At 37.6% G+C, this 23,653-nt stretch overlaps 1 protein-coding gene across 3 annotated transcripts in view; it reads left to right on the top strand.

Moving 5' to 3' along the window:
- The window catches only part of otogl (otogelin-like), a 77,321-nt gene extending 53,668 nt beyond the window's left edge, over positions 1-23,653 (top strand). For all 3 annotated transcript variants that reach the window (XM_088647256.1, XM_088647257.1, XM_088647255.1), the window contains 24 exons: positions 169-286; positions 617-696; positions 1,470-2,533; positions 3,380-3,557; positions 5,437-5,579; positions 6,139-6,162; positions 6,249-6,341; positions 6,439-6,628; positions 7,294-7,511; positions 8,242-8,383; positions 8,714-8,899; positions 10,485-10,697; positions 11,716-11,820; positions 13,017-13,124; positions 13,301-13,402; positions 13,579-13,683; positions 14,004-14,044; positions 14,269-14,332; positions 14,795-14,973; positions 15,082-15,186; positions 15,569-15,688; positions 16,681-16,726; positions 22,467-22,546; positions 23,015-23,653. In XM_088647256.1, coding sequence (XP_088503382.1) covers positions 169-286; positions 617-696; positions 1,470-2,533; positions 3,380-3,557; positions 5,437-5,579; positions 6,139-6,162; positions 6,249-6,341; positions 6,439-6,628; positions 7,294-7,511; positions 8,242-8,383; positions 8,714-8,899; positions 10,485-10,697; positions 11,716-11,820; positions 13,017-13,124; positions 13,301-13,402; positions 13,579-13,683; positions 14,004-14,044; positions 14,269-14,332; positions 14,795-14,973; positions 15,082-15,186; positions 15,569-15,688; positions 16,681-16,726; positions 22,467-22,546; positions 23,015-23,215 — 3,905 coding nt within the window. In that variant the 3' untranslated portion in view covers positions 23,216-23,653. The remainder of the gene's footprint in view (positions 1-168; positions 287-616; positions 697-1,469; positions 2,534-3,379; positions 3,558-5,436; positions 5,580-6,138; positions 6,163-6,248; positions 6,342-6,438; positions 6,629-7,293; positions 7,512-8,241; positions 8,384-8,713; positions 8,900-10,484; positions 10,698-11,715; positions 11,821-13,016; positions 13,125-13,300; positions 13,403-13,578; positions 13,684-14,003; positions 14,045-14,268; positions 14,333-14,794; positions 14,974-15,081; positions 15,187-15,568; positions 15,689-16,680; positions 16,727-22,466; positions 22,547-23,014) is intronic.

Here is a 23,653-nt window from a genome sequence, read left to right as displayed (position 1 = left end):
TGTAAAAATGCTTTGCACATTATAAGGAATAATATGAAAGCTGTGTGCTTTATCGCATTAAAATGACAGCTTTGATTAATGTTTTTAACAGTTTTTAAGGTTTGCAATAACTGCATTTTAAATGTGCTCGGGTATCATGTTATAGATATCTACTCTTTTCTTTTTCAGAGAGCAGTTTTGTTATTCCATACAGGATGATGTGTGAGTGGAAGTACCACCCCTGTGCCAGTCCTTGTGTTAAAACATGCAGTGATACTGATGCTGCCAGTTGCAGTTTTCTTCCCCCGTAAGTAAAACTACCAATATTGAAACTCATTTTTAATATCTCTTTTTGCAAAAATAGAAAGTATTTGTTGTAAGCGGTGTGTAGTGCTATCACTCTGGCCAGTAAGATGTAAGCCAGCTCTTCCATAGATTCAAGTTCTCTATGAGGCAACGTTTAATTAAATTAATGACAAGAATTATACATGTACAGCCAAGCATGTTTAAAATGGCTTAAAATGAGTGTGTAAAAATGTGCAGAAAAAATAAATGCTGGATTACAAAAAAGGCCAAAAATAGACACGGGAGTCAAACTTTGAAAATGTGTTTACAACACTTGTGATTCTTCACACAGGGTAGAAGGCTGCTTTCCACGGTGTCCTAAGAGCATGATCTTTGATGAGGTAACAAGAAGATGTGTGTACCCTGAAGATTGTAAGTATACAATTTTCAGTTTTCTCCACAGAGACAGGCCTTTTCATGTTTTGATTAGCATTGTTATGTAGGCAGTGGGGGATTAACATGGGGTAGATTAAAACCAAAATAAAACAAGTTCCAAGCAGGAAAAAAAAGAAATATACAGTATAAATAGAAGGTCATTCTGTTATCAATGTGACACCCTACTCAGCATGTTGTAACAGGATCTTTGATTGGCAGGTCCAGGAAAGCCGACGCATACAAATACAGCTGTAAGGTTTCAAAAGCTCTTTTTTATTTACGACACAGGGAAAAATACACAGCCACCCAAAAATACAACAAGCAAAACAAAATCTTAGCCACTGACTAGACTCCTTCTGTCCCTATTAGTATTGCCGGGCAGCTAAGCTACTTATTGGCTTCAAAAACAGCTCCTCAACACAAGTCTCTCTCAGACACTCTTCACGAATCACTGTTTCATAGTCCCTTAGTTAGTCTCTCTTTCTGCCTCTGGTGATTTCTTTTTCCCCTGAATAGCAAATCAGACCAACACAGAAGCTCTGCTTCCTGGTTTTTAAATTGTCACCTGACTAACTGCCTTCTCACAAGGTGACAGAGGGCAGCCAAGCTGACTAGACCTCCATCTTTTCTGAACCCACTGCCCTCTCATATCAACCACTGTTGTTATTCTGTTAACATGAAATATAATAATTTTTTGTGTTTCTATACAATAAATGTTTAAAATATTTAAATAATTACATAGGTAATTAATGTTTTTTTTATTTGCGCAGGCATTATTTTACCCCCAACGCCAACCCCTTACATGTTTGTGACAAGATCCAACAGAACTACAGCTGCTTCAGCCACAACATCAGCTGCCACCACTGAGCCAAGCACTCTGGCTAGAACAGACCACCTGACAAATATGACATCATCCACTGAGCACATTGCAACTGACGAACCCACCACTCTGGGCACCATTCCAGTTCCTGCAACTCCTCTGTCGCCGCTGACCACTCTGTCTACTTTGCCACCAGCCCCCAGCACACCGAGTGTTCAGACTTCTGCTCGGACTGAACCCGCTTATACCATTCCTTTCCTTACCACGACTGCTCTCCCAACACTGGCCACTGGACGCACCACAGAAACTACTGAAAAGACCACAGAAGTGACGACAGCTTCTCTGGCACCAGTGACCACAGCCACAAGTCAAGTACTTAGTACTTTGCCAGCTACATCCATGACCACGTTGACAGTCACATATACAACTTCACAGGCCTTATCTACCTTTTCCACTGAAGCACCATCAACAGCTCACCCTGCCCTTAGTGCTGAAGCAACCACAACAAAGATTTTGGGGGCAACTACTACACGTCTGCCATCTCCCTTTACCTATGGAGGCCCTGAGAATGTTACAGAAACCTCTGCTCTTACAAAGGAAGCTTTGACTCCTACCACAATGGCCTTGCCTTCATCCACTGAGCCAAGATCTACTCCTCCTATTATCACAGTGCATCAGATATCTACTGGGGACACAGGATCTACATCAGAGCCTTTGACTCCAACCCTAGTGTCAACTACTGTTCAAACAATACAGACTACCTCAGCTACTTCACCCACTGCCGTAACTGAAACTAAATTACCACTGGCTTCCACAAGCCCTTTGACCACTGCTGAATCCACCCAGTCCCCACTGAACGTTACTGCAGCTGCAGAGACTGAGGCAGCTACTCACGATATTGTGACAACTACACCACCGTTCATGAGCACTGAATACTCAGCTACCTCAGCACCTGACTTAGCCAGCCTTGGGACAGTGATACCTTCAGTGCTGCAGCCAACATCGACATGCACTGTAAGAATCTACTTGATCATACTGTTTGTATGAGTGAAAACAAAGAAGGGGAAAGATACCTGTGTTAGCTGCAGTACACAAGCACCATAATCTGTTTTCCTATACATTTCGGGAACCTTTCTGAGGGAACCCTTGGGTAGTCCTGAAAATTAATTTTTCCCATGTCCCCAATGAGGTGGTCACTCCAGGACAGGAGTTGTAGCACATTAGCAGGAGATTTAGTGTGGGAGCTATTCCTCCCATGTGGTTATACTGAGGGGCTCGGTTTACAGCGCTATCTGACTTGCCCTTCACAGTTACAAAGCAAATATGCCACCTTTTGACATTTCAGAACAAGACTTTCTGCTAGGTCTTAGCGGCTTGACTGTGGTGGTTTTGATCAGCATAGATCAAAAGTCTTTGCTATTAATCTGCATGGCTACTAAGCAGCACTCTGTATGCACAATTCATTATTACTTTGAGCAGTTTGACTACATCTGTTTTAGATCGTAACGAAATAATTACCTGTTGAAAGGTCCTGTAGATTTTGTGACTATAAATCCTCATTGGATAGATATATTACTTCATATATTTCAAGGGAGAAGTCGGGGGAGATAAGGTTGGAATTCTACGAAGCTTAGTCTGTCAATTATGAAAAACAAACCAAAATACAAACCACAATACAGGAAATCAGTCTGCTATGACTATGATACGACAGTTGTGCAACACAGACTGCACAAACAGGAGGCTGATGTTTCAATATACTATACTGTATGCTGATTGAGCTGTATAAATATACAATACATGGATGATAGCTGAATGTAAGACATGTATTTCATGCTGTTGTTTTCTTTTTTCTGACTTCAGCCTCCATATTCTTACCGTGTGGACGAATGCAGTGAATATATCTGTTTCAACGGGCACTTGATGTTCCATAATGCCTCTATGCACTGCCGAAACAATGTATCTCAGCCAAACTGTGGGCTCCTGGGAATGCCAGTTCAGGTCAACAAGGATTACTGCTGCCCTCAGTGGGAATGCCCTTGTAAGAAAATGCTTACTATATATACAGTATATCATACTGGGCTGTGTATACCTGTGCTGTAAAATGTCTTCTTCTGAGCTTCAGTGCCACTGAGCATAAACAATGTTTTTCAGTAAAAATACAATTTGCAATAGTATTTAGACGTTTCCTGTGGTGTCTTATTTGGTGAAATGCCCAAATTATGTAAAAATATTTTGAAACGTAATATTTTATTCAACATCTGAATGCTCAAACTGAAGGCTTCTAAGGGTAAGATAAGTTACAGTAACTGTCAGTACAAACTAAAGAAAAAAATGAAATATGTGGATTGCGTAAGTGTTTAGACTTCTGAACTCGATATTTAGTGGAAGCAACTTTGGCAGCAATTAGAAGCTCAAGTGATTTTAGGAAGGTTTCTACCAGCTGTGCATACTGTCTTGTTGCAACTTTTGGTCATTCTTATTGGCAGATTTGCTCAGGCTCTCTCACCTTGCTTGGGGATGGATTATGGACAGCATTTTAGACTCTTTCCACTGATTCTCAATAGGAGTCAATTCGGGACTCTGACAGGGCCTCTCAAGGAAATTAACATTTTTTATTCTTAAGACACTGCAGTGTTTATTTTTTAATACCAACTCTTCTTGACAGATTTGTTCAAGATTTGTCAAGTTACTTGGGGATCACTTATGGACAACAGTCTTTTCACATCTCAATAGGATTCTTGTCAGGACTTTTGACTAGGCCACTCAAGGATATTGACTTTCTTATTCTCAAGCTGCTTCAATGTAGGCTTTAGTCTTGTGCTTTGGATCACAGTCTTGGGTTTGAAGGTGGTATTCCTCTATAGTTTTCCAGTATTCTGCTCCATCTATGTTCATAGCAAGTCCCTCTGAGGAGAAACAGACTTATAACATAATGCTGCCATCACCAAGCTTGTAGGATTTGTGTTTACTGAGTGATGCACAAGTTGGATATGTAACACTTTGCTTTTAAACCAAAGAGTTTAATTGTTTTCTTATCTGACCACCTTTTACCATACTAATACTTGCGGTATTATATGCTTTTTGCAATTCCATATCAGGCCCTTTTGTGAAGAGACAGCACATAGTTGTTGACCCATGGACCAAAGAGCTTAAGTCACTGGCCAAAGTCACTGTTAGCCTCACAGTGTCACAATTGTCATCCCTCCTCTAGAGGGTGCTCCGACCCTTTTTGTATTTTAGTTTCATTATTATGTTCACCTGCCCCTTGTTCTGTGTGTATTATTTAAACCCCGTTCCTCGGAAACTCTGCACTCAGTTTTGGAAGATGGATGCCACAAGGCTTGCCTATGGATGCCACAAGGCTTGCGGGTACCCCGAGGGCTGGTCTTATTCCCCGGCGTCCTGACCATCTGGGAGGTTTACCCTTGCGTGTTCCTACTTCCTTGTTCCTGTGTTAGTCTCGGATGGATCTCCTGGTAATGGACTTTTGGCTGCTTCCTGGTCTCCCTTTTCGGATTGTTTTGGACTTGTTCGCCTGCGCCACGCCCCCCGAGCACCGGAACACTGCCGACAATGCCCCCCTGTCAGTCATCCCATCCTGACTCTGTCGTGTTTCCCTGTTGCCCTTCTCTAGTCTCTTCCGGATTTTAACGTCTGCATAGGGTCCTAAATACGCACTACATGGGAGTCAGAACCGGCTCCCGTTACACAGTTGCATTCATAGCCAGATACTGTACCTCCTTGTCTGGGGGCTCAGTTTGGAGAGACGGTCTGATCTAAGCAGTGGTTGGGTGCCTTGTTCTTAATGATTGACTTCATCATGTGCAAAGAGATACTAAGGGTTTTTTAAATGTTTTATACTGTTCTCTGTGCCATTATTTAACTATGCTGTACATATATATATTTTTTACTTGCAGGCCGCTGTTCCATCATATCAGATCTTCGTGTCATTACATTTGATGGCAATAATGTTGCCCTTTATGACAATGGGTCTTACATATTGGTTCACCTTCCCAGAGAAAATATTGTGGCTCATATTGAGAAGTGCCCAACCAGTGAGGTAATATTGCTGTTTGTAATAACGACACTCATTAGCATGTTGCTTGATTTATGGTCCTAAAGTCCTGTTTACAAACAATTCTTAAAATTCAAAATGAGGTGCGCAAACACCATGCTTTGTGAAAAATTCATTCAGCCTTAAGTAAGACTATATTCACAAACACAAATACAAAGACAGGGGTAGTTATCATAGAATTAGCACAGCAAAACTCATATTAATAAGAGTTTGGAGACAGCAAAGTGTGGACAGTGGTGCACATGCTTTTCATATGCTGCTCCCCATTCTGATCATAATATTTTATTTGACTCCCCATCCCTCAGTATAAGACTTTAGGACTCAAAGACGTCTGAATTTGGTGAGTCTAGAAATCACTGATTCCTTAGACTCCGTGATATTTTTTGCTCATTCTGTATCATCAAACATACATAGTTGTTACACTGAATAACTACAGTTTACTTCATATCACATATTAAAATAAGAAATATTAAAAATGTCAAGTGTCTTTTCTGTAACATCAGTTGTTTTAATGATTAATTATTATTTCCTTTTTCCATTTCAGAGTGTTAATTATATAAGACGTCCAGTAAGTACATTCTATCATTATTATTATTTTTATGAGTAGTAATAGTAGTAGCAGTGATATAATTATTTTCCTCATTTTCTTCGCAGACACCTACTGGAGGGACATCTGGGCTGTGTTTTAAGAAGCTGAATATAACCACACATTCCTATAAGATTCTCATTAATCGGCTGGACAGAAAGGTGAATAGCTGATGGCCACCCTGCTTAACTCATTTTAGTTTTCATCCTGTTGGGATGTTCCCCATAAAATAACTTGGTTTATTTTTCTTGCTCACAGGTTTCAGTAAACTTCATAAATGCAAGGCTTCCATTCTCACGTCAGAATCTGCACATTGACGACACAGGCACCATGTATTTAATCAACACCCCCGGGGGGGTCAGCATCCAGTGGTACCACAGCACTGGCATCATGGTCCTCCAGTACAGCCCCCCTTTCAACACTACTGGAGGAACTCAGGGCCTGTGTGGTAAGACTGTTTTTAATAAGGGTCATTGCTGATGGACAGTTAAATTGGCTAGATTTCTACATTCACAAGAAGGATATACAAACTTTTCTCCTGGAGGTCAAGATCCTGTCGATATAATGTAAATGAGCCCTGGGCAGCTGGTCCCACTATGCCCTCATACTTGGCTTAATGCTGCTGTTTGGGAAATCCTATTAAGACACGACTCAAGCTTGAAGCCTTGGTAATAGAACTCAACCTGCATTCAGGTAGGGTAAGTGCCTTTATCGACTGAGGCATTTAGGAGGCAGAGCTGGGTAATCCTGGTAAAACAAAGAAAACACAAAAATAATTTAAGAAGTAAGGTGGCCCTCAAAAATTGCTGGAGTAAACAAGTTCTGGTTGTAAAAAATGCTTAATTTTTGCAAGGTTTATTTAGAGTAAAACATTGTGAAATCACAAAATCAGATATACTTAAATGATTCATAATCTTTTGTGACGATTGAGAAGTCATGTTTGTGTATGTTTGTTTTATTCTGTTAACCTCATGGGCATTTTCCTTAGCTCCTAGACGTTCACACATATTCTCCTTTCAAGTTGTTGTGCTTTTTGGGTTTTGCAAGACTGAGGTTGATGAAGTTACAGTATGTAATGATGTGTACTATCACAGTGTTTTTTCTTGTTTTGAGGATGCTGTGATGGAAACCCAGCTGATGACCTGAAGCTTCCTAATGGGACTATCATTCAAAATGTGGAAGATATCCCTGTCTTCTTGTACAGCTGGATGGTCGATACCTCAGAGGAAACAGACTACTTCAGGAGAGTGGGAGATAACTGCACCACTGGCAACTGCACTAAATGCTTCCAGATGTTGAATCAGAATCCTTTCACTGTGTGCCATAAAAAAGTAAATCTGTTTTTTTATCAAGGGGTGTTCAAAATGTTGGAAATGTAGGATAATTTTTCATTTTTAATTACAAGACTTCATTCTATAGTAGATACTGTGAATAGTGTCTTGTTTTCACATATGCTTGTAAAATACTGTATATTTCAGTTTTGATTGTGGTCAAGAATACTGTTTTTTCACCTCTCTACACAGTTTACACATTTGATTAACCTCTGCTTGTTATATGTCTTCAATAAATAGCTAGTTTTATATAGTTTTCAGATTCCTACAATGTATAATTATATTATTATATATAGTATTTTGTTATTTAGTTGAGTTATTTTCATTCCAAAAACTTAAAACCTTAGGACATGTTACAAACATATGAGTAAGATTACCTCTTGATTTACCACATTTCCAACAATTACAGTATCTGTGTTTTGGTATTTACATCTGAAAATCTGAGTAAAATATGCATGTGTTAATTTGAATTCAAAATGAAATCCACTTCTTCTGCCTCTGTACCAGACAGTTAAATTGAAGCCTATATCAGTATTATATTATTGTACAGTCTGTTTCCAAAAAAAATATTCAAAGAATAATTAAGTTCTGAAGCTCAAAATTTCAGTGCAAAATAGATAGGAATATTGATTTCTGCATACCATATGTAGAAATATTAAGTTTTGTTCTCCAAATACAAAATTCATTTCAAATTTAAACTGTGTTATTTTGAATTTTGTGCTATATATAGGTTTCACCAGAGCAGTTTTGTGATAAGATCTGGGCTGGAGATCTTCATTACAAAGATCATGAATGTGATTTCCTCGCTGCTTATGTGGCAATCTGTTACACTCACAACCTCTGTATCAACTGGAGAACACCAGAGTTTTGTCGTGAGTACTATCACAAGAATTCTACCACTAACCAGGAGAGGTTAAAATAAAGGAGTAAATATAAAGTTGTTCAAACAATCTCCAAAGAGCTGGGCCTGACTAGCATTCGTGTAGATATTTTTGTAATTATTGTGCTGGTTTACAGCCTTTAACATTTCATTACTGATAACAATTGAAACAAAGAAACTATTAAGGTATTTTTGTAGCTCTTCATTTAAAGTGCTTAATTACAGTATATTGAAAGTGGGCAAAACAAAGCTTGAATTTTTTAAAATATTGTAGTAAGGACATTGTAGGAATATGACAACATTTTACGTTTACCTCAAATAGCACTGAAGTGTCCTCCAGGAAAGGAGTACCATCCTTGCGTAAGCACCTGTAAGACAAAGACGTGTCAAAACCGAGAATACTACGAGGAATCCACCTGTTCCTATATAAGAGAGGAGTGTGTGTGTAAAAGTGGGACCATCCTTCACCGAGCAGACTCAGCTTTCTGTGTCACAGAGGAACAGTGTGGTGAGTATGTGGTACAGTACTTACATACTGTACAAGTGAAATATCATGACCCATGTTTCTGTTTCAGCTTGACTGCATTATTGAAAGCCTATTGTGGGAAGGATGGTAGGAGAAACAAGGAAGGGATAAGTTAATGCACATAATTTACTTTTTGCTGAATGTTGTAGACATTTTTTTCCATTAAATACTTTATAATATATAATAGTTTAAAAGTCAATAAAGAAAATATTAACAGCCCATCATGCAAATATAGTTTTACATAGGTTAAACCGTAACAAGCTAGCTTAAGACGTATAATAATGACACAGTTATTTTCTGTTTTCTGGACACCACACAGATTAACCAAATGTGAAATAGGCTAAGCTCAGCTGATCCACTTGGTGAGTGAATCTTCAAATGGGTCAGTAGGCTGCAAGTGTTAAATATCCAAATTAAAACTTCCTGAACCTAGAGGATAAAAAGGTCACAGAGTTCAATAACAATGCGCTATAACTAGTGTTCTTCCTTTGAACCAGGGTTGTATGTTCAGGGTAGTGGAGGGCCAGAGAGTCTGTAGGTTTTCTGGGTCTGGTTAACAGAAGCACCTGAAGACTGTGGGGGTCAGGGGGTTAAATTGGTCCAGTCACCCTCTGCATCCGTTTTAGTTCTAAACTGGGTGCCTAAGCTTAGTTCAAATTAAAATGGAATTAAAAATACCAGCCCTCCAGAAAACTGATTTAAATCCAAAACTTTAAATTTTCTTCTGGCTGTTTCACAGTTAAAAATGTGAAACCTATGAAACAAGGTATGCTGCTTTACACTGGTTATCACAGCCACTGGGTACTTTGCCTTATCTAAACCTCATACAAAGTTTACAGGTGACAAAAAATCCGTACTCTTAGAGCCCATTTCTGTCCTGTAGTTTACTAACCGATATATGTATATATTGGTGGGACATTTGTTTTCACCACTTGAATGAGGCATCCACCTATCATTTTAAACAGAATGGAGATGGGTGTAGTATGCAGTAATCACAATTATATTATTATACAATTTTAAATAATCATGAAAAAACAAGAATAACATCCAGTACACAGAGGTAGTGAACAGGTTTTGCTAAATCCAGATCTCACAGAAACTGGATGCTAATTTTATCTTGAAGTTATGTTGTAGTGAAATATACGCCAAATATACTTGAACCTGAAATGTTAACCAAGTTAGTTCACGTAAAGTCACTAGATCATAAACGGACCCTCCAAACTCTGTAACATTAAAGACTTTATCCCTCGTCAACCTCAAGGCTTACAATGGTATTTCATTGCAAATAAAGTATGTTTCTGTGAAGACATTTAATTTAATTTAATTTCAAATCATTTGATTTTATATACAAGGGCTGTGGGAGTGCTCTGCAAGTCTCTACTATCCCCTATTTACCAGGGGATCTAAACTAGACATGTCTCTTCCAGCAGCAATAGCAGTGTTAACTGGCAGACTCACCCGATATCACACATACATGGATTCAGTACTTTGACCTGGTGATATAGAGTTTTAATAGATTTCATTGAAAACTGGAATAGGCTTGTGAATATTGCTGTTTCGCCTCCAGTGTGCACTGACAATGAAGGACGTCCCAGGGCACCGGGTGAGGTGTGGAATGGCTCTAACAAAGGCTGCTGTATGTACAAGTGTATGGAGAACGGGAGCATTATTGCAGTGGAGCCAGACTGCAGTGAAGTGCCCTTGCCCATCTGTGAAAGAGAGGGAGAGTATGTATTAGATGTTATCGAAGAAGGAGCATGCTGTCCAAAGAAAATGTGTGGTAAGTTATTGAAGGTAATGGTATGAGACCAGTGTTAGACAATGTTAGCTAAATTATAGATTTAGATATAGATGTGACCCTCAGATAGCTTGTGAAGGTGTGGTTTGCTAAATCTCCCAGAGCAATTATCTAGAAATAGCAAAAAACATCAGTGCTTAATTTAAATATGTAATATTTTGGATGCCTTTTGAAACTCTTGTTAGTATGTTAGTATTAAGCACCAGCAAACTAGTGGTCCCCACACTGACACTGTTAGCATCTCACTGTTTTTTTATTTTTTTAAATGGTCAGTTGGTGTCTTTCTGAACCCTTCCAGGATTGTAATTCTTAAGTGCTGGTCCTCTCTCAAGTAATACTGCACAAACAATTTACTTGCATTTTACTCTGTTCCACTGACTCACAGCTAACACTAATGATTTATGAACTTGGTTACATCTAGTTTCTTAAGCTGAAGAGTATTCTCAGTATTCTCCCTTCTCAGTCAGTTATAACAAAACAGCTTTTCTCTCTTAATCTTCAACAATCACTAGATCTTCACTAGCAACCATTGCAATTCCAATCAGACTTTCCTAGCTGATCCTCTATAAACAGAACTTGCATCCTTGACAGAGCAGCAGCCAGACTGTTGTTTTCTCATACAGAGTGGGGGCTGTCCTTTACAAGAAAAGGGAGTTTCAGGACTCAACACAGACTGAAACGCTTTTCCTCCTAGCTTGTCTTATAAGGCTCTTAATTAGCTTAGAGGAATGACCAATTACACACTGATTCTATCCCACCAGCTCCCTTCCCTCAGTGGAATTTAACTCCCTCTGAGCACTAATTATTCATTCAGAGCAGCTGTGTCTCATTTAACAGGTTCTCTCAATTAACAGCCGAACACCTTGACATAGTGCCAGTAGATCTGAATATTTTGGATCAACGATATCATAAGAAGAGAAATTAAGAGTTACTTTTTCTTTTAGAAGATGAAAAAGTGATTGATGTGACAGACCAATTCCCCAATTTGTTTTGTTTACAGAGTGCAATTTAACAATCTGTGACAATGAGGTTCCTACCTGTGAAAATGGAAATAAACTTGTGATCGGATACAGCACCATTTCCTGCTGCCCAGAGTACAGATGTGGTAAGCCTTCTGTTGCATAGCTTTATGCTCCAGTTACAACTGAATTATTAGAATACTCCATTAATCATATTTTGGAATAATCATTTCTAACACTATTAATAATTGGTTGAAGGGATAAACTGCTGGACAACAGTTTAGTCAAGAGAACTTTAGATTGTAGACTTTGGCTTAGACTTGGATTTTCAAACCTTGATACTTTGTCTGACAAGTGGGACGGAGGGCAGTATCTTGCCACTCTCACTGGTTGATCAGTCAAGAAATTCAAAATGTTAATTGGTAGAGGCAACATTAAAATCCCTTCTTTGCCATTCACTGGATGTGTTTGCTTATTCATGAATAAATGTGTATCAATTACTCGTTCTGTGGTGTGATGCCACATGTTACAAGTGGAAGTGACCTGACATATATGGTTTGTGTATGCCAATATATGGTTGTATGCAAATGGAAACATGAGCTTTCTACTTGAAGCACTCTTTCCTTGATACTCAAATAGGTACATTTTCATTATGTGTGGATGGAAATACAAAGGAGGCTGTAGGCATAGATGTTAGTATGTAGAGTCAATGGAGTACAGTCAGGCATAGATCCCTGCAAGCCCAGTTCAAAACTAGTGTTAGAGGTAAAGCTAATGTTAGGGCTAAAATTTAGCAAAGGAATCATGACATGGTTTTGTTCTAATAATTATTTGAATGGAAACATATACTATAATCATGCTCGAGTCATTACTTAAACCTCCTAGCACTTAAATCGATCACTCAAGCTCTTCTACTGTAAAATAAGTGTCTTAAAACTGAACTTATCTTTGTTCAGTCAACAACACAGTTTTTGTTTACCTTAGCCAATTTCATCTTCCAATATAATTATGAATAAATGCCTTTAATTGCTATAAAACTTGAAAGTCTCAAAGCATTATCCTGGAATAAGTAATTTTGCAGTTGGTCTGTTTTTGTCTTTTCAGGAAAATAAACAGACATGAAGCCACAACGATTTCAATTACTTTTTTATGCTTGTCTGGCAAATTGATACCATAGAATTTTCATTATTTTCACGTGGTGGATGTCAGTGTATCAAAATGATCAAAATCTTAATAACGGAGTGTATCTAGTATATCTGTATTATTACTTTTTTACAGCTGTTATTTTAGGCATGTCATAAGCGATGTGCTGTTGGCTATAATTAACCTTCTTGTTTAACAGAATGTGATACCATGGCTTGTCCAACTGTGGTCCCCCATGAATGCAGAGAAGACCAATTCCTGGTTGAAGTCAGAGAAGACAAATCCTGTTGCTATTCCTTTCTCTGTGGTAAGTAAAAAGAAGTCCCAATTTAATCACTTAATAAATAAGTAAATGTAAAATTGTTCATTGTTCTGGACTGTTAGTGTGTTAATTTTTATTATATACTAGTTTCAATGTGAGGTTCCACGATCCCAGTCACATTTCTGAAGCCATTCCTGTTAAATATGTCTTATTTCTTACAGTATGCGAGTCCTGCATCGAACCAATTCCCTCATGCAACGATGGCGAAATTCTTGCAGTTGATCTCAATTCCACTCAGCGTTGCTGTCCTCAATATCACTGTGGTAAACCCTTTACCTTCAGATCACTTCCAATTTAATTTTCAAGACTGTTAACTTGAAATAATTATTTAGTCTTGAGTTTTTCCAGAGAAACAAGTTATCAATAAGTTCTGATCTCAATTATGAATTCAGTACATGAAATACAATTGACTTTTACTTCTTCCCTTATTTTCCTTTAGTCTGTGATGTGAATCTGTGTCCAGTAGCTAATATAGAATGCACTCATGGAACTGTTCTGGTGAAGGAGAATGTCCCTGCACAGTGCTGCCCAGAATGGAAATGCGGTATCATTTTGAATTTTATTTTGTAAGAAAATATGGAAAAATAGGGTACTTTTCTAATTATTGAAAGGCACACAAAATGAAAGCTGTGTAGTTTATGGCCAAGGTAAACATTCTGAAGTTGTTTTTGATATATGATCTTAGAATTTATGATTTTATGATAACAAATGACAAATTATATAGTCCTTTTTAGTATTTAATTGCAGTTTTAACTTATGATTTAAAGAACATTTCTGAGGGCTGTTTTTTAATTTAATGAATAACCGTCTCTTTCTTTAAGCTATAAAATATGGTCTTCAGGTCTCGTTGTTTGTTTTTAACAGAATGCAGCTGCCAAAATAGTTCTGTCCCGTTTTGTCAGGTGGTAAGTGCTTGTTTTTCTTTTTTGGGGGGCCTTTCAGCATTAAAAGAAGCAGTCATAATACCAGTTTAACCACTGTGTTATATTAAATTGTATTGTATGAGCACATCACTGTAAAGATTTAAGAAAGTAATAATTAAAAGTGCTGCTTTAAGACTGTCTATATCATCAACGTGCTATGTATTTAAATTAACTTTTGTTTTCTCCCCCCCCTCCATAAAAAACAGGGAGAGATTCAAGTTGAGGATCCTAATTTTACCAGTATCTGTGGCTGCACTCAGTACTTTTGCAGTAAGTTTACATTGCAAGTAAGATCAAGGTTTAGCAGCTGAGCCGTGTTGATCACAGAGGTCACAAACAAAACAGCCACCCCGTCGGCAGGAGGATACATTCTTGCCAGCACAGTGTATTACATTGTGAGACAGCAGTTACTCACTTTGTAATAAACAGAGAGGGATGAAGTGCTATAAATAAATATGTGGTGGAGAGGGAAAGGAGGAAATTGATCAGCCAGGTGTTCAGGCCTCTTGAGTCTCCAGAGTTGACAAATATGTGTTTTTTTCCTCAGAGTTCAATTTTGGATTTAGATTTTGAAAACGCAGGAAAGAGATAGAAAAATCAATTGTTGTTTTGTTGAATTAAGCATAAATCAGACTGAACACACCCAGAAATAAAGAACCGTCTGAACAGAAGATTTGGTACGTGGTCTTATTGAAAGATGAATCAGTTTTGCTGTGTATTTGTTTCTTGCAGAGAAGGCAGATGTGTGCCTGTTTCAGGGAGTCACCGTGCTGAGCCCAGGCCAGTCCATGGTCCAATACTTTGAAGGGGACCTCTGTTACACAGTGCAGTGCTTACAAGCAATAGATATTGCCACGGGTTTCCATGCTATGGACGTGTTCACTGTTAACTGCTCTGAAAAATGCGGCGCTGTATGTTCACATCATTTTACAATTATAGTTTTAAGACTTTGTGCTCTTGATTTTTTGCCCTTACTGTTCTCCAACTACTGTCTTTTCTGACTTTTTCCTTCCTCACAGCACCAGGTTTATGTTCCGTCTTCAGATCCTCACATATGTTGTGGTGGCTGCAAGAATGTTTCCTGCACTTTCGCCAGTGAGAATGGTACAGTTGACATTTACAGGGTAAGATATTTCCCAAAGAAATGTACTGTATATACTGTATATAAAATAACACGCTATAAATAGACAATGCTGTATTGTATATAATGCGTGTTATATTGTATGATTTACTTTATGTCTCTGCCCCTGTTTGCACTTTCATAAAATAAATAAAACTAAAACAAACATGAAATAATTGCTAAGATAAAATTGAACTTTTCAAAGTAATCTCTCATGTTGCCTGTAATGAAATTACAGTATATTTTTCCTTCAAAACAATGTAAAAGTGCCCAGTTGAGTGGAACAAACTTGTTTCTACATTGGTAAAGAAACCACTGAAAAACATTCCTAAAATTAGCAGCAGTTATTCCCCTCTGTAACTCTGTGTTCTTCTTTTGAATTGTAGGTAGGGAGTACATGGGTTTCAAACTGCACTAGATATGACTGTGTGGAGACAGCAGTTGGGGCTGTGGTACTTGGCTCAGGGGTTGTCTGCCCACCTTTCAATGAGTCTGAATGTATACAGGTCTGTACCAAGGCATCAACAGATCATTTGAATTTTGACGGAGCTTCAGTTTTCAAGGTTTTTTTGGACTTAACAATTTCACGGCCCTCTAGCTTGATGATTTGTAATTGCTGTTGTCCTTTGGTTTCTGCTTGAAAAGTATTATTTTGTTTTAATTTGTCACTCCAGTCACTCCTATCCTGTCTTATGTTTTTTCCATTTAATGAAGACCAAGTGGGAGGATTCTAGATACACAGTGTTGAAAAAATATAACTGCTTTCTTATTTTTATCATTAGGAATGTTTTATTTCACAATGTAATGTCTCCTCTTGCCTCCATTTTGATACTACAGTTGTGTATACAAGAAAACAAAATTGGCCAAAAACTTTTGTTTGAGGTGAAATTTTAATAGTGTATCTTGCAGTGCCATCTAGTGTTTAAATATCTTTGAAAGAACTAAACTTTCTAAAAGAAAAACTGCTCATTAGCAGCTGGGAAGGTGTATTGCTTAGCTTTCCTTAACCTTCGGTGAATGATTGAAGAAGACAATAATGCTTTCAGGTTCAATACTTTATTGCCATAACAAGTAGCTGGACTTTGGTTTGGTAACCTCATACAATTAAAAGACATTCAATACAAATATACAGTACAACATAAAGCCAACAACAGATTGCATCCATCCAGCACATCTTCAAATACTATACTCAACGCCCACCAGTAATAAAATAAATAACAGTAAGAACCGATAGAATAACAATGAGCCATGCAAAAATGTCAAAATGAAAGCGCAGAATTCCAGAAGTACTGTAAATCATAATAATGGGCTTTTGTTCTGTCTGTGTTATGTTGTACCTATTATACGTCCCACATAATATTTGCCCGGATACTAGGTCAGAATAAACCAGCTTTTAAAGTGTTAACTGTGACTCCATGTTGAAGTTGGCATGTGTCTTTTTCGTGGCGCTATACTGGCACAATCGTCCTTGATATATCCTCTTATCCTCTTGTTCCAGAATGGGGGCAATGTACAGAGCTACATCGATGGCTGTTGCAAGACCTGTAAGTTACCCAGGACCTTGTGTCCAGCTTGTTTGGCTTCTGGGAATGGAGTGCTGCGTTATAATTAAACTCAGTGGGTGGGAGTTCAAATGAGAACAAAAAAAAAACGCATGTCGCATCCCAATCAAGGGAGGAGTGCAAAAAACACTGACTTGATAAGAACGACATGGCTTATTTGTGGCTGCTGGTGAATGCCTGTTGCAGACTGCTCATGTGATTAGTCTGACCCCCGTTATTCTGGAGTATAACTGTGTAATCATCACCACACGTAAACCATTTCATACTGTAGGTGCTCATTTCAGCTGTATTCCGAGTTTTAAAGACTCTAAACGTCTTCTTTTGGGAAAGAAAAAACATTTGACATGACGCTTGTTCATTTGATGTCTGCTATCTGTTAATATAAATGTCACATATGGAGGATTCTGGTAAAGGAGAGTACAGCTCTACAGTATGACTCTGTAGGTTATAATCAAGTTGTTACGTTCTTTAGGAAGTTCTAATTCATGTTTCTTTTTTAACTATAGTGCAGGGTTATAGGCAAATGTAACAAAACACAGCAAGTATGTCTAATAATTAATACTTTTACATTATTCACAACATCCGCTACCACTCATCAGACAAGTTTTACCCTTAGGTTATCTACTGTCTACTGTATGTTGAGGACATAACCTAGCCCTAAACTGTCTATCTGACTTGTGTATGTTGCATTTCATGCCTGTTAGTCTGGTAAAGGAGATAAAACACCTCAATTTATAACCATTTTACACATCTTACAGATATTGTAACACTTTACCAGGGTCTCAATCATGTTTATTATTAAATGGTTATATCATGTTATTATATAGTTTGAAGCATAAGATTATTATGCAAACATTTTAGACAAATATAAAAAGTGACCTCATTCAAATAAATACATTTAGAAATCTTAAGAATTTTGGGAGGAATGGACAAATAAATGACACCCTGTCTGATGAAATAATGAACTTATAAAGAAAGATTAAGATTCACTTAGAATTGTGAAAAACACAATTAATAGAATCATAATGGACTACAAAGTCCAACTGTAGGGTCATTATCCACTAAAAAATGTCCTGTTTTTGCATTATTTATTATTTTAAATTTTGAATATGTTATATATTATTTAATGAAAATACAATGCACAGTTTTCACTGCTGGAAAAAAAGAACGGTTTGTGTAAACAAATTTTCCTGTTTTAAGTTGAAAAACAAATATAAATAGGCTGATTTTTGAGTCTGTAAATGACTACTTCGTCTTCAAGAATTGGATAAGATATTGAAGTTCAAAATCAAAAGATTAAAACATAGAAAACTCCTTTGAATAAATGCATTTTCATCTATATCAGCATGTTTATATTGAAAGACTGTTATACTTCAGAAAAGGTTTTAGCTGTGGATGCTAGGAATGTTTTGCACTATCTCTGAATCTCTTGCTAACCTGATGTGCTCAAATACGCAATGTTTTAGAGGGGTGCCCCGCAAACTAAAAGCATGTGCTCTTACTGTGAGAATTAAAAATTAAACTTTAAAAACAGAGCCTGAAAACAGCTTCTGCCTTTTGGCATTTTGTGTAAGCAAGAAGCCTTGATTTTAATGCATGCTGGAATGAGCTGATTAATATATTGTGTATCCATAAGTATATAACATGTTTTCTAAAACACTGCTATTCCTGATAATTCTGCCAGGTTCTGGATTGGGTATATTACCATTTACCATTAGCCCAGTAGCCCCAACTGGTAGTACTAATTGTGACACAGGTACTATTACTGTTACTGTATTTTCTCTTTTTTATAATAACAATGCATATTTAAAATGAAGGAATGTAAAATGATTTTATTATGATTTATTATGCCCCGAATTCTAACGCTGACATTAACAACACAGTTTACCACAAAATAGATTTGACAAATTATAATAAAAAAATTATTCAGATGATTCTGTGATTTAAAAATGTAACCCAGATACTTTCTCAGTTACAAAGTTTAAACTCATATAAGTTTTCTCTTGAGTTTAAAACACCTCAGAGAAAGTATTAATTAGTGAAATTTACTGTTAATGCCTTCTAACTATGACTTTACCTCAAGGATCTGAGATATGTCTTGAGCTGGTGTGGTGTTATATTCCTTGAAAGACTAACACACACCTGCATGTACAGTATGTGTGGGGATGTGAAACAGTAAAGGGCCCTCAATATGAAGTATTGTTGTAAATATTTGGTACTCTGGTTTGGAAACTCAAAATTGAGATTACGGCATTGCTCAACAATGAGTAAAATAAAATAACAAAAATGTTTTTGTCACTATCGCTGACCTTCAGGGAAGAGGTACTAAGGAAATTACATTTTGCGATCTTCAAATAATCATATTTTTGCTTTTATTTTGTTGATATGTGTTATTTGGAATGATGGATGTTGTACTCCCTAAAAGATATGGCACAACTAAGCATTTTTTCTTGGAATGACAGATTTAGAATTTACTGCCTTTAAAATATGTAAGATCAACTAATGCTTTGAGTCAAAAAAAAATGTTTTACACCCTAAATGTTTCATTTTTTCACATTGCCCTTTGGAGTCTTTTAAAGATTTAAACATTGCAATTCATTCTTTTAAGAGATAATTAGAAAAGAAAAAGTCGAGCAATAAAAAAGCAAATCGGAAGAGGCACCAAAATCTATCATCACAAGATTGTGAAATTTCTATTTTTCAAAGCACCTGTCTCCATCTAAATGAATACACATTTTAAAAAACAAAAGACACAACAATTTTAGCAGTAACTCTGTTCACTAGAACAATATAAAACATTGGAGATCCCTTTCCATTATTTTCTAAAACCTAGGCATGATATTCTTTACTACTGTAGTGTTCTACAGGTTTTTCTGTTAATAATAATAATAATTGCTTACACTTATATAGCGGTTTTCTGGACACTCCACTCAAACCGCTTTACAGGTAATGGGGACTCCCCTCCACCACCATCAATGTGCAGCATCCACCTGGATGATGCGACGGCAGCCATAGTGCGCCAGAACGCTCACCACCAGCTAAATTACCCAATATTATTCCATTACTTTGGTTAGAGTGTGGCAGAAAAGATCTTGGTGTGTTGTTTGCCCTTCAGTGCCAGTCACATACAGTACTGTACTCTTGTGTCCCCAGCAAGAACTGAAGTGAGAAAATTATCTGAGATCATTTCAAATAATCAAACACATACATCAAAAACGTCCACGCATCAGAGGCTCCCAATGTGTTGCACTGGTAAAACCCTGTCTGACATTACTGTAAAATGGATATACAGTAATTTTAAGTACTGTGGCTCAGAGTGCTGAGTGGCTGTTAATTCGTACCTGTGTTTGTGTGTGCATGTGTAGGGAATAGCCTGGTAGCATGAAGTACAGTGGGGTTTGTGACACCAAGCCACCATAGCAGCTGTAAAGGCCTGTTAAAATCCTCAACAGCTGTGAAGGTAAATAAGTGCTAAGAAAGAACATGATCCCCACTGAGATGAGATGCTTCTTGGTCAGATTTGTGTGATAGCTGGTGTGCCTCAACCACCCCATTTTAAAGAATGTCTTCCACTGTTGGTCTTATACACTCCAATGTATAAAATGTCCTATGGTGACCATTAGTCATGAGAGGACAAAGAGTGAAATTTGGAATAAACCAGGCCCAGTAAATAGGCTTCACTTACAGTATACGATGGTCCATTCTGTAACTCATCTTGTTAGTTCAAATTTTGAATGAGTCAAGAATATAATTTGACAGCAAAACTGTACCTGTGACTAGCTGTCCTCTTTAGAAGGACTCTGTTTACACTGTTTAAACCAAGAAGCAGGGGGCAAGACGTGCTGCTCCAAACATATTAATTCATCATTCATGGACTGGATTATGGATAGTGAAGTCTGGGACAATCAGGACCGCCTCGACCAACCCCAGTAGCAACTGTTCTGTGAACCTTATTGCAATTATTTCAGTGTCCACTAGACTGACCACTACCTTGTCTGTTCAGCTTCACCTTGTGCCTAGAAATATTCAATTCAACCTACAACTCATAGTCAACCTGTGACAGTACTCAGCCATCCACAGACACAGATTGTCCACAGTGCCTGGCCTGATCTACCATCTTGTCCACAATACCTAACACCTGTGAAGAGTCAAACACTGGTTTGACAAGCATGACCAGGAGAGCTAATGAGCCACAAGTACAATACTTTCTTTAAAATGGAAGCATTAATATGTTTCAAAGGAAAAGAAACAGACAGGTACCTGAAGGATGAAATGAGCACCGATAGCATCAAAACTAGATGTTAGGTGGAGAGAAATACAGAAGATCTCACCAATTGGCCCATTCACTCAAGGGCCATTTGTTCTGGGATCCAAAGACAGAGGGGAGCTCATTAAGCATAGAGAGACAATGGCTCCAGGAAAAAAAAAACACTGATTTGCAGTATCTGCCGAATAATCTCTCTACTGTCCGTCAAAGGAAATGTAATTGCTAAAATCTTCCTCAGCAACCTTATCCTTGCTCTCCCTGGTTCTATTGTAATGGGATTCATTTACAGGACAGAAAACTGTTCAATCTCCACCATCTCCATTCCAGAAGCAATTTCAACCTCAGTCGTCAAAGTGCGTAGATGCAGGTTGAGCTTTGCAAGCCTCGATAATGTCACTAGCTGACTGTGACCAGGTTTAACCCCGTGCTGTAGTATTATTGGGTAGGAGAAACCAGGGGTTGGCTGAGATTAAAAGAAATTGGATGGGTACTGGGTAAACTTAATCTAAAAATATATATTTTAGAGAATAAGCCCCACGCTAAAACAGTCTGTTCCTGGTAAACCTGTACCATTTCCAATGAACTATAATATAAGACGAGATCCTGGAATTACTTTTTATATTTTATGTAGCTGCCTATAAATATAGGGTCGTCATCAGTGAGAATGCTACATTAAAGCAATTTAGCTTTAGAAGAACAGACAAATTCTTTAAATGTTCTCAAACGTTCTTGAAAATTACATCAATATTAACTTATTGGAGTCCCTTTCTCAAAATGGCTGAAACTAGAGGAGATGCATCCAGAAAAGCTCTGAGCTTTTGGAGTGTCTTAGACAAGAGTATGTGTCGCACAAGCTACAGAAGGGAGATAAACAACACAAACCATGTACTGTACCCACCAGTCCTGTCAAGCACCACCTGCCAAACCTCTGGCAAGAGTGCAGACTGTAGATCTGGTATAGTGCACGCCAGCCAACTCTGCACTCATAGAACTCCAGTAAAAGCAAGCCTCACTTGGCTTCAATGAAGAGAGACAGACTTACATTCAAAATGTTGTTTTTCATTTAGAAATGGCCTGACATGCATGTTGTGGAACATGGGGGATATACTCTTTCAGTTTCTTGCTGGACAATGCTGGGCAAATGATTTCCGAAATTGGTTATCAATAGGGGCAAATTTAGTGATGGATGAAAAATATGTTCCGTTGACTGAAAATAATTTAAGGGCAGTATATAATAAAGACTGAGTCGTAAGACATTGAATAATCTTTTTTTTTTGTCTATACATTGTGTTATAGTATAGTGCCATGGGTTTTATTTAGATGAATTTATGTTTTTAAGTGAGTTGTGCTAAGATGGTCATGTTCTTTAGGTTCCAGACGTTTTCTTAAGATTTATTTTCCAGCGATAAAAGGTTTTCCTTTTCAGTTAATTCTGTTATTTCTCTGTATTATCAGGTAAAGAGGACGGTAGAGCCTGCAAAAGAGTGACAATCAGAACGACAATCAGGAAAGATGACTGCAGGAGCAGTGCACCGGTGAGCGTTCACACTGTAACATTGACAACGTAGCAATTCTTATAGTCATCAGCAAACACCACAATATTGTAAAATCCTGGGTTCAGTTAGGGTTGTAGGCATTCAGATGAAGGAAAACAGAGCTTTCACTGAACATTACCAAACTTTATTGGGAACCAAAATAAAGAACAGATTAGAAGAAAAAGAAGAAGCATAACTGACACAGCATGAGCATGCATTCTCTTCTCAACCATCCACACCTTGCTTCCCCCTGGGTCAGAAATGAAATAAAACTTCTCTCACGCTACACAAATTACCACAGTAAAAATAACCTACATAATAACATAAAATACAAAATACTGAATATGTTAATTCAAATATGTCTCACAATATGGAGATTTTCAAGGGCTTATTTGTTTGTTAAGGCGATTCACCTTCTTCCCCAATGTGCTCTTGCATTATTTTCATTGCTTCCTTTTTTATTTTCAGATAACTGTATACTCCTGTGATGGGAAATGTCCTTCAGCAACCATTTTCAATTTCAACATAAACAGCCACGCGAGGTTCTGCAAGTGCTGCAGGGAGAGTGGGCTCCAGAATCGCACTGTGCAGCTCTACTGCACTAGAAACAGCACTTTTGTTGACTATGTGTTCCAGGAGCCCATGGATTGTTCTTGTCAGTGGAATTAGTCTTGCAAAACGATTATTTTTTCAGGAGATTGAGAATTGCTGAGGCACTTACTGTTGCTCAGCTCTTATTTTATCTGGGATCAAGTACTACAATGTTACTAATTACACACTTACAGTAGATCTTCAAATATATATATATTTAGCCAGTCACTAAGTTATGGGTAGTATTTTTTTACTCGTAGTAAAATTCTCTAATTTTAAATTGATTTGTTTTGCTAGTATTATCATTGTCAATAATACCGCAGATGCCAAATATTTTTTTAAAATATACTTAATTGCTATTGGGTGTATTTTTAAATGACTTGTAAAAAACTGATCTGCAGCTCTATTCTACAGCCCTATGATATACTGTACTACAATATTACTCTTCCACAATGATGTTTCTGCAATCTTCTATTGGTGTTTCACACATTCTTTCAATAAAAGTCTTCCAATGAA

This window comes from Lepisosteus platostomus, chromosome 9, assembly GCF_059453375.1.
Source record: "Lepisosteus platostomus isolate fLepPlt1 chromosome 9, fLepPlt1.hap1, whole genome shotgun sequence".
In the NCBI taxonomy this organism is placed as follows: domain Eukaryota; kingdom Metazoa; phylum Chordata; class Actinopteri; order Semionotiformes; family Lepisosteidae; genus Lepisosteus; species Lepisosteus platostomus.
The sequence above is the reverse complement of the archived record's forward strand: the minus strand, read 5'-3'. Positions and strand labels throughout refer to the sequence as shown.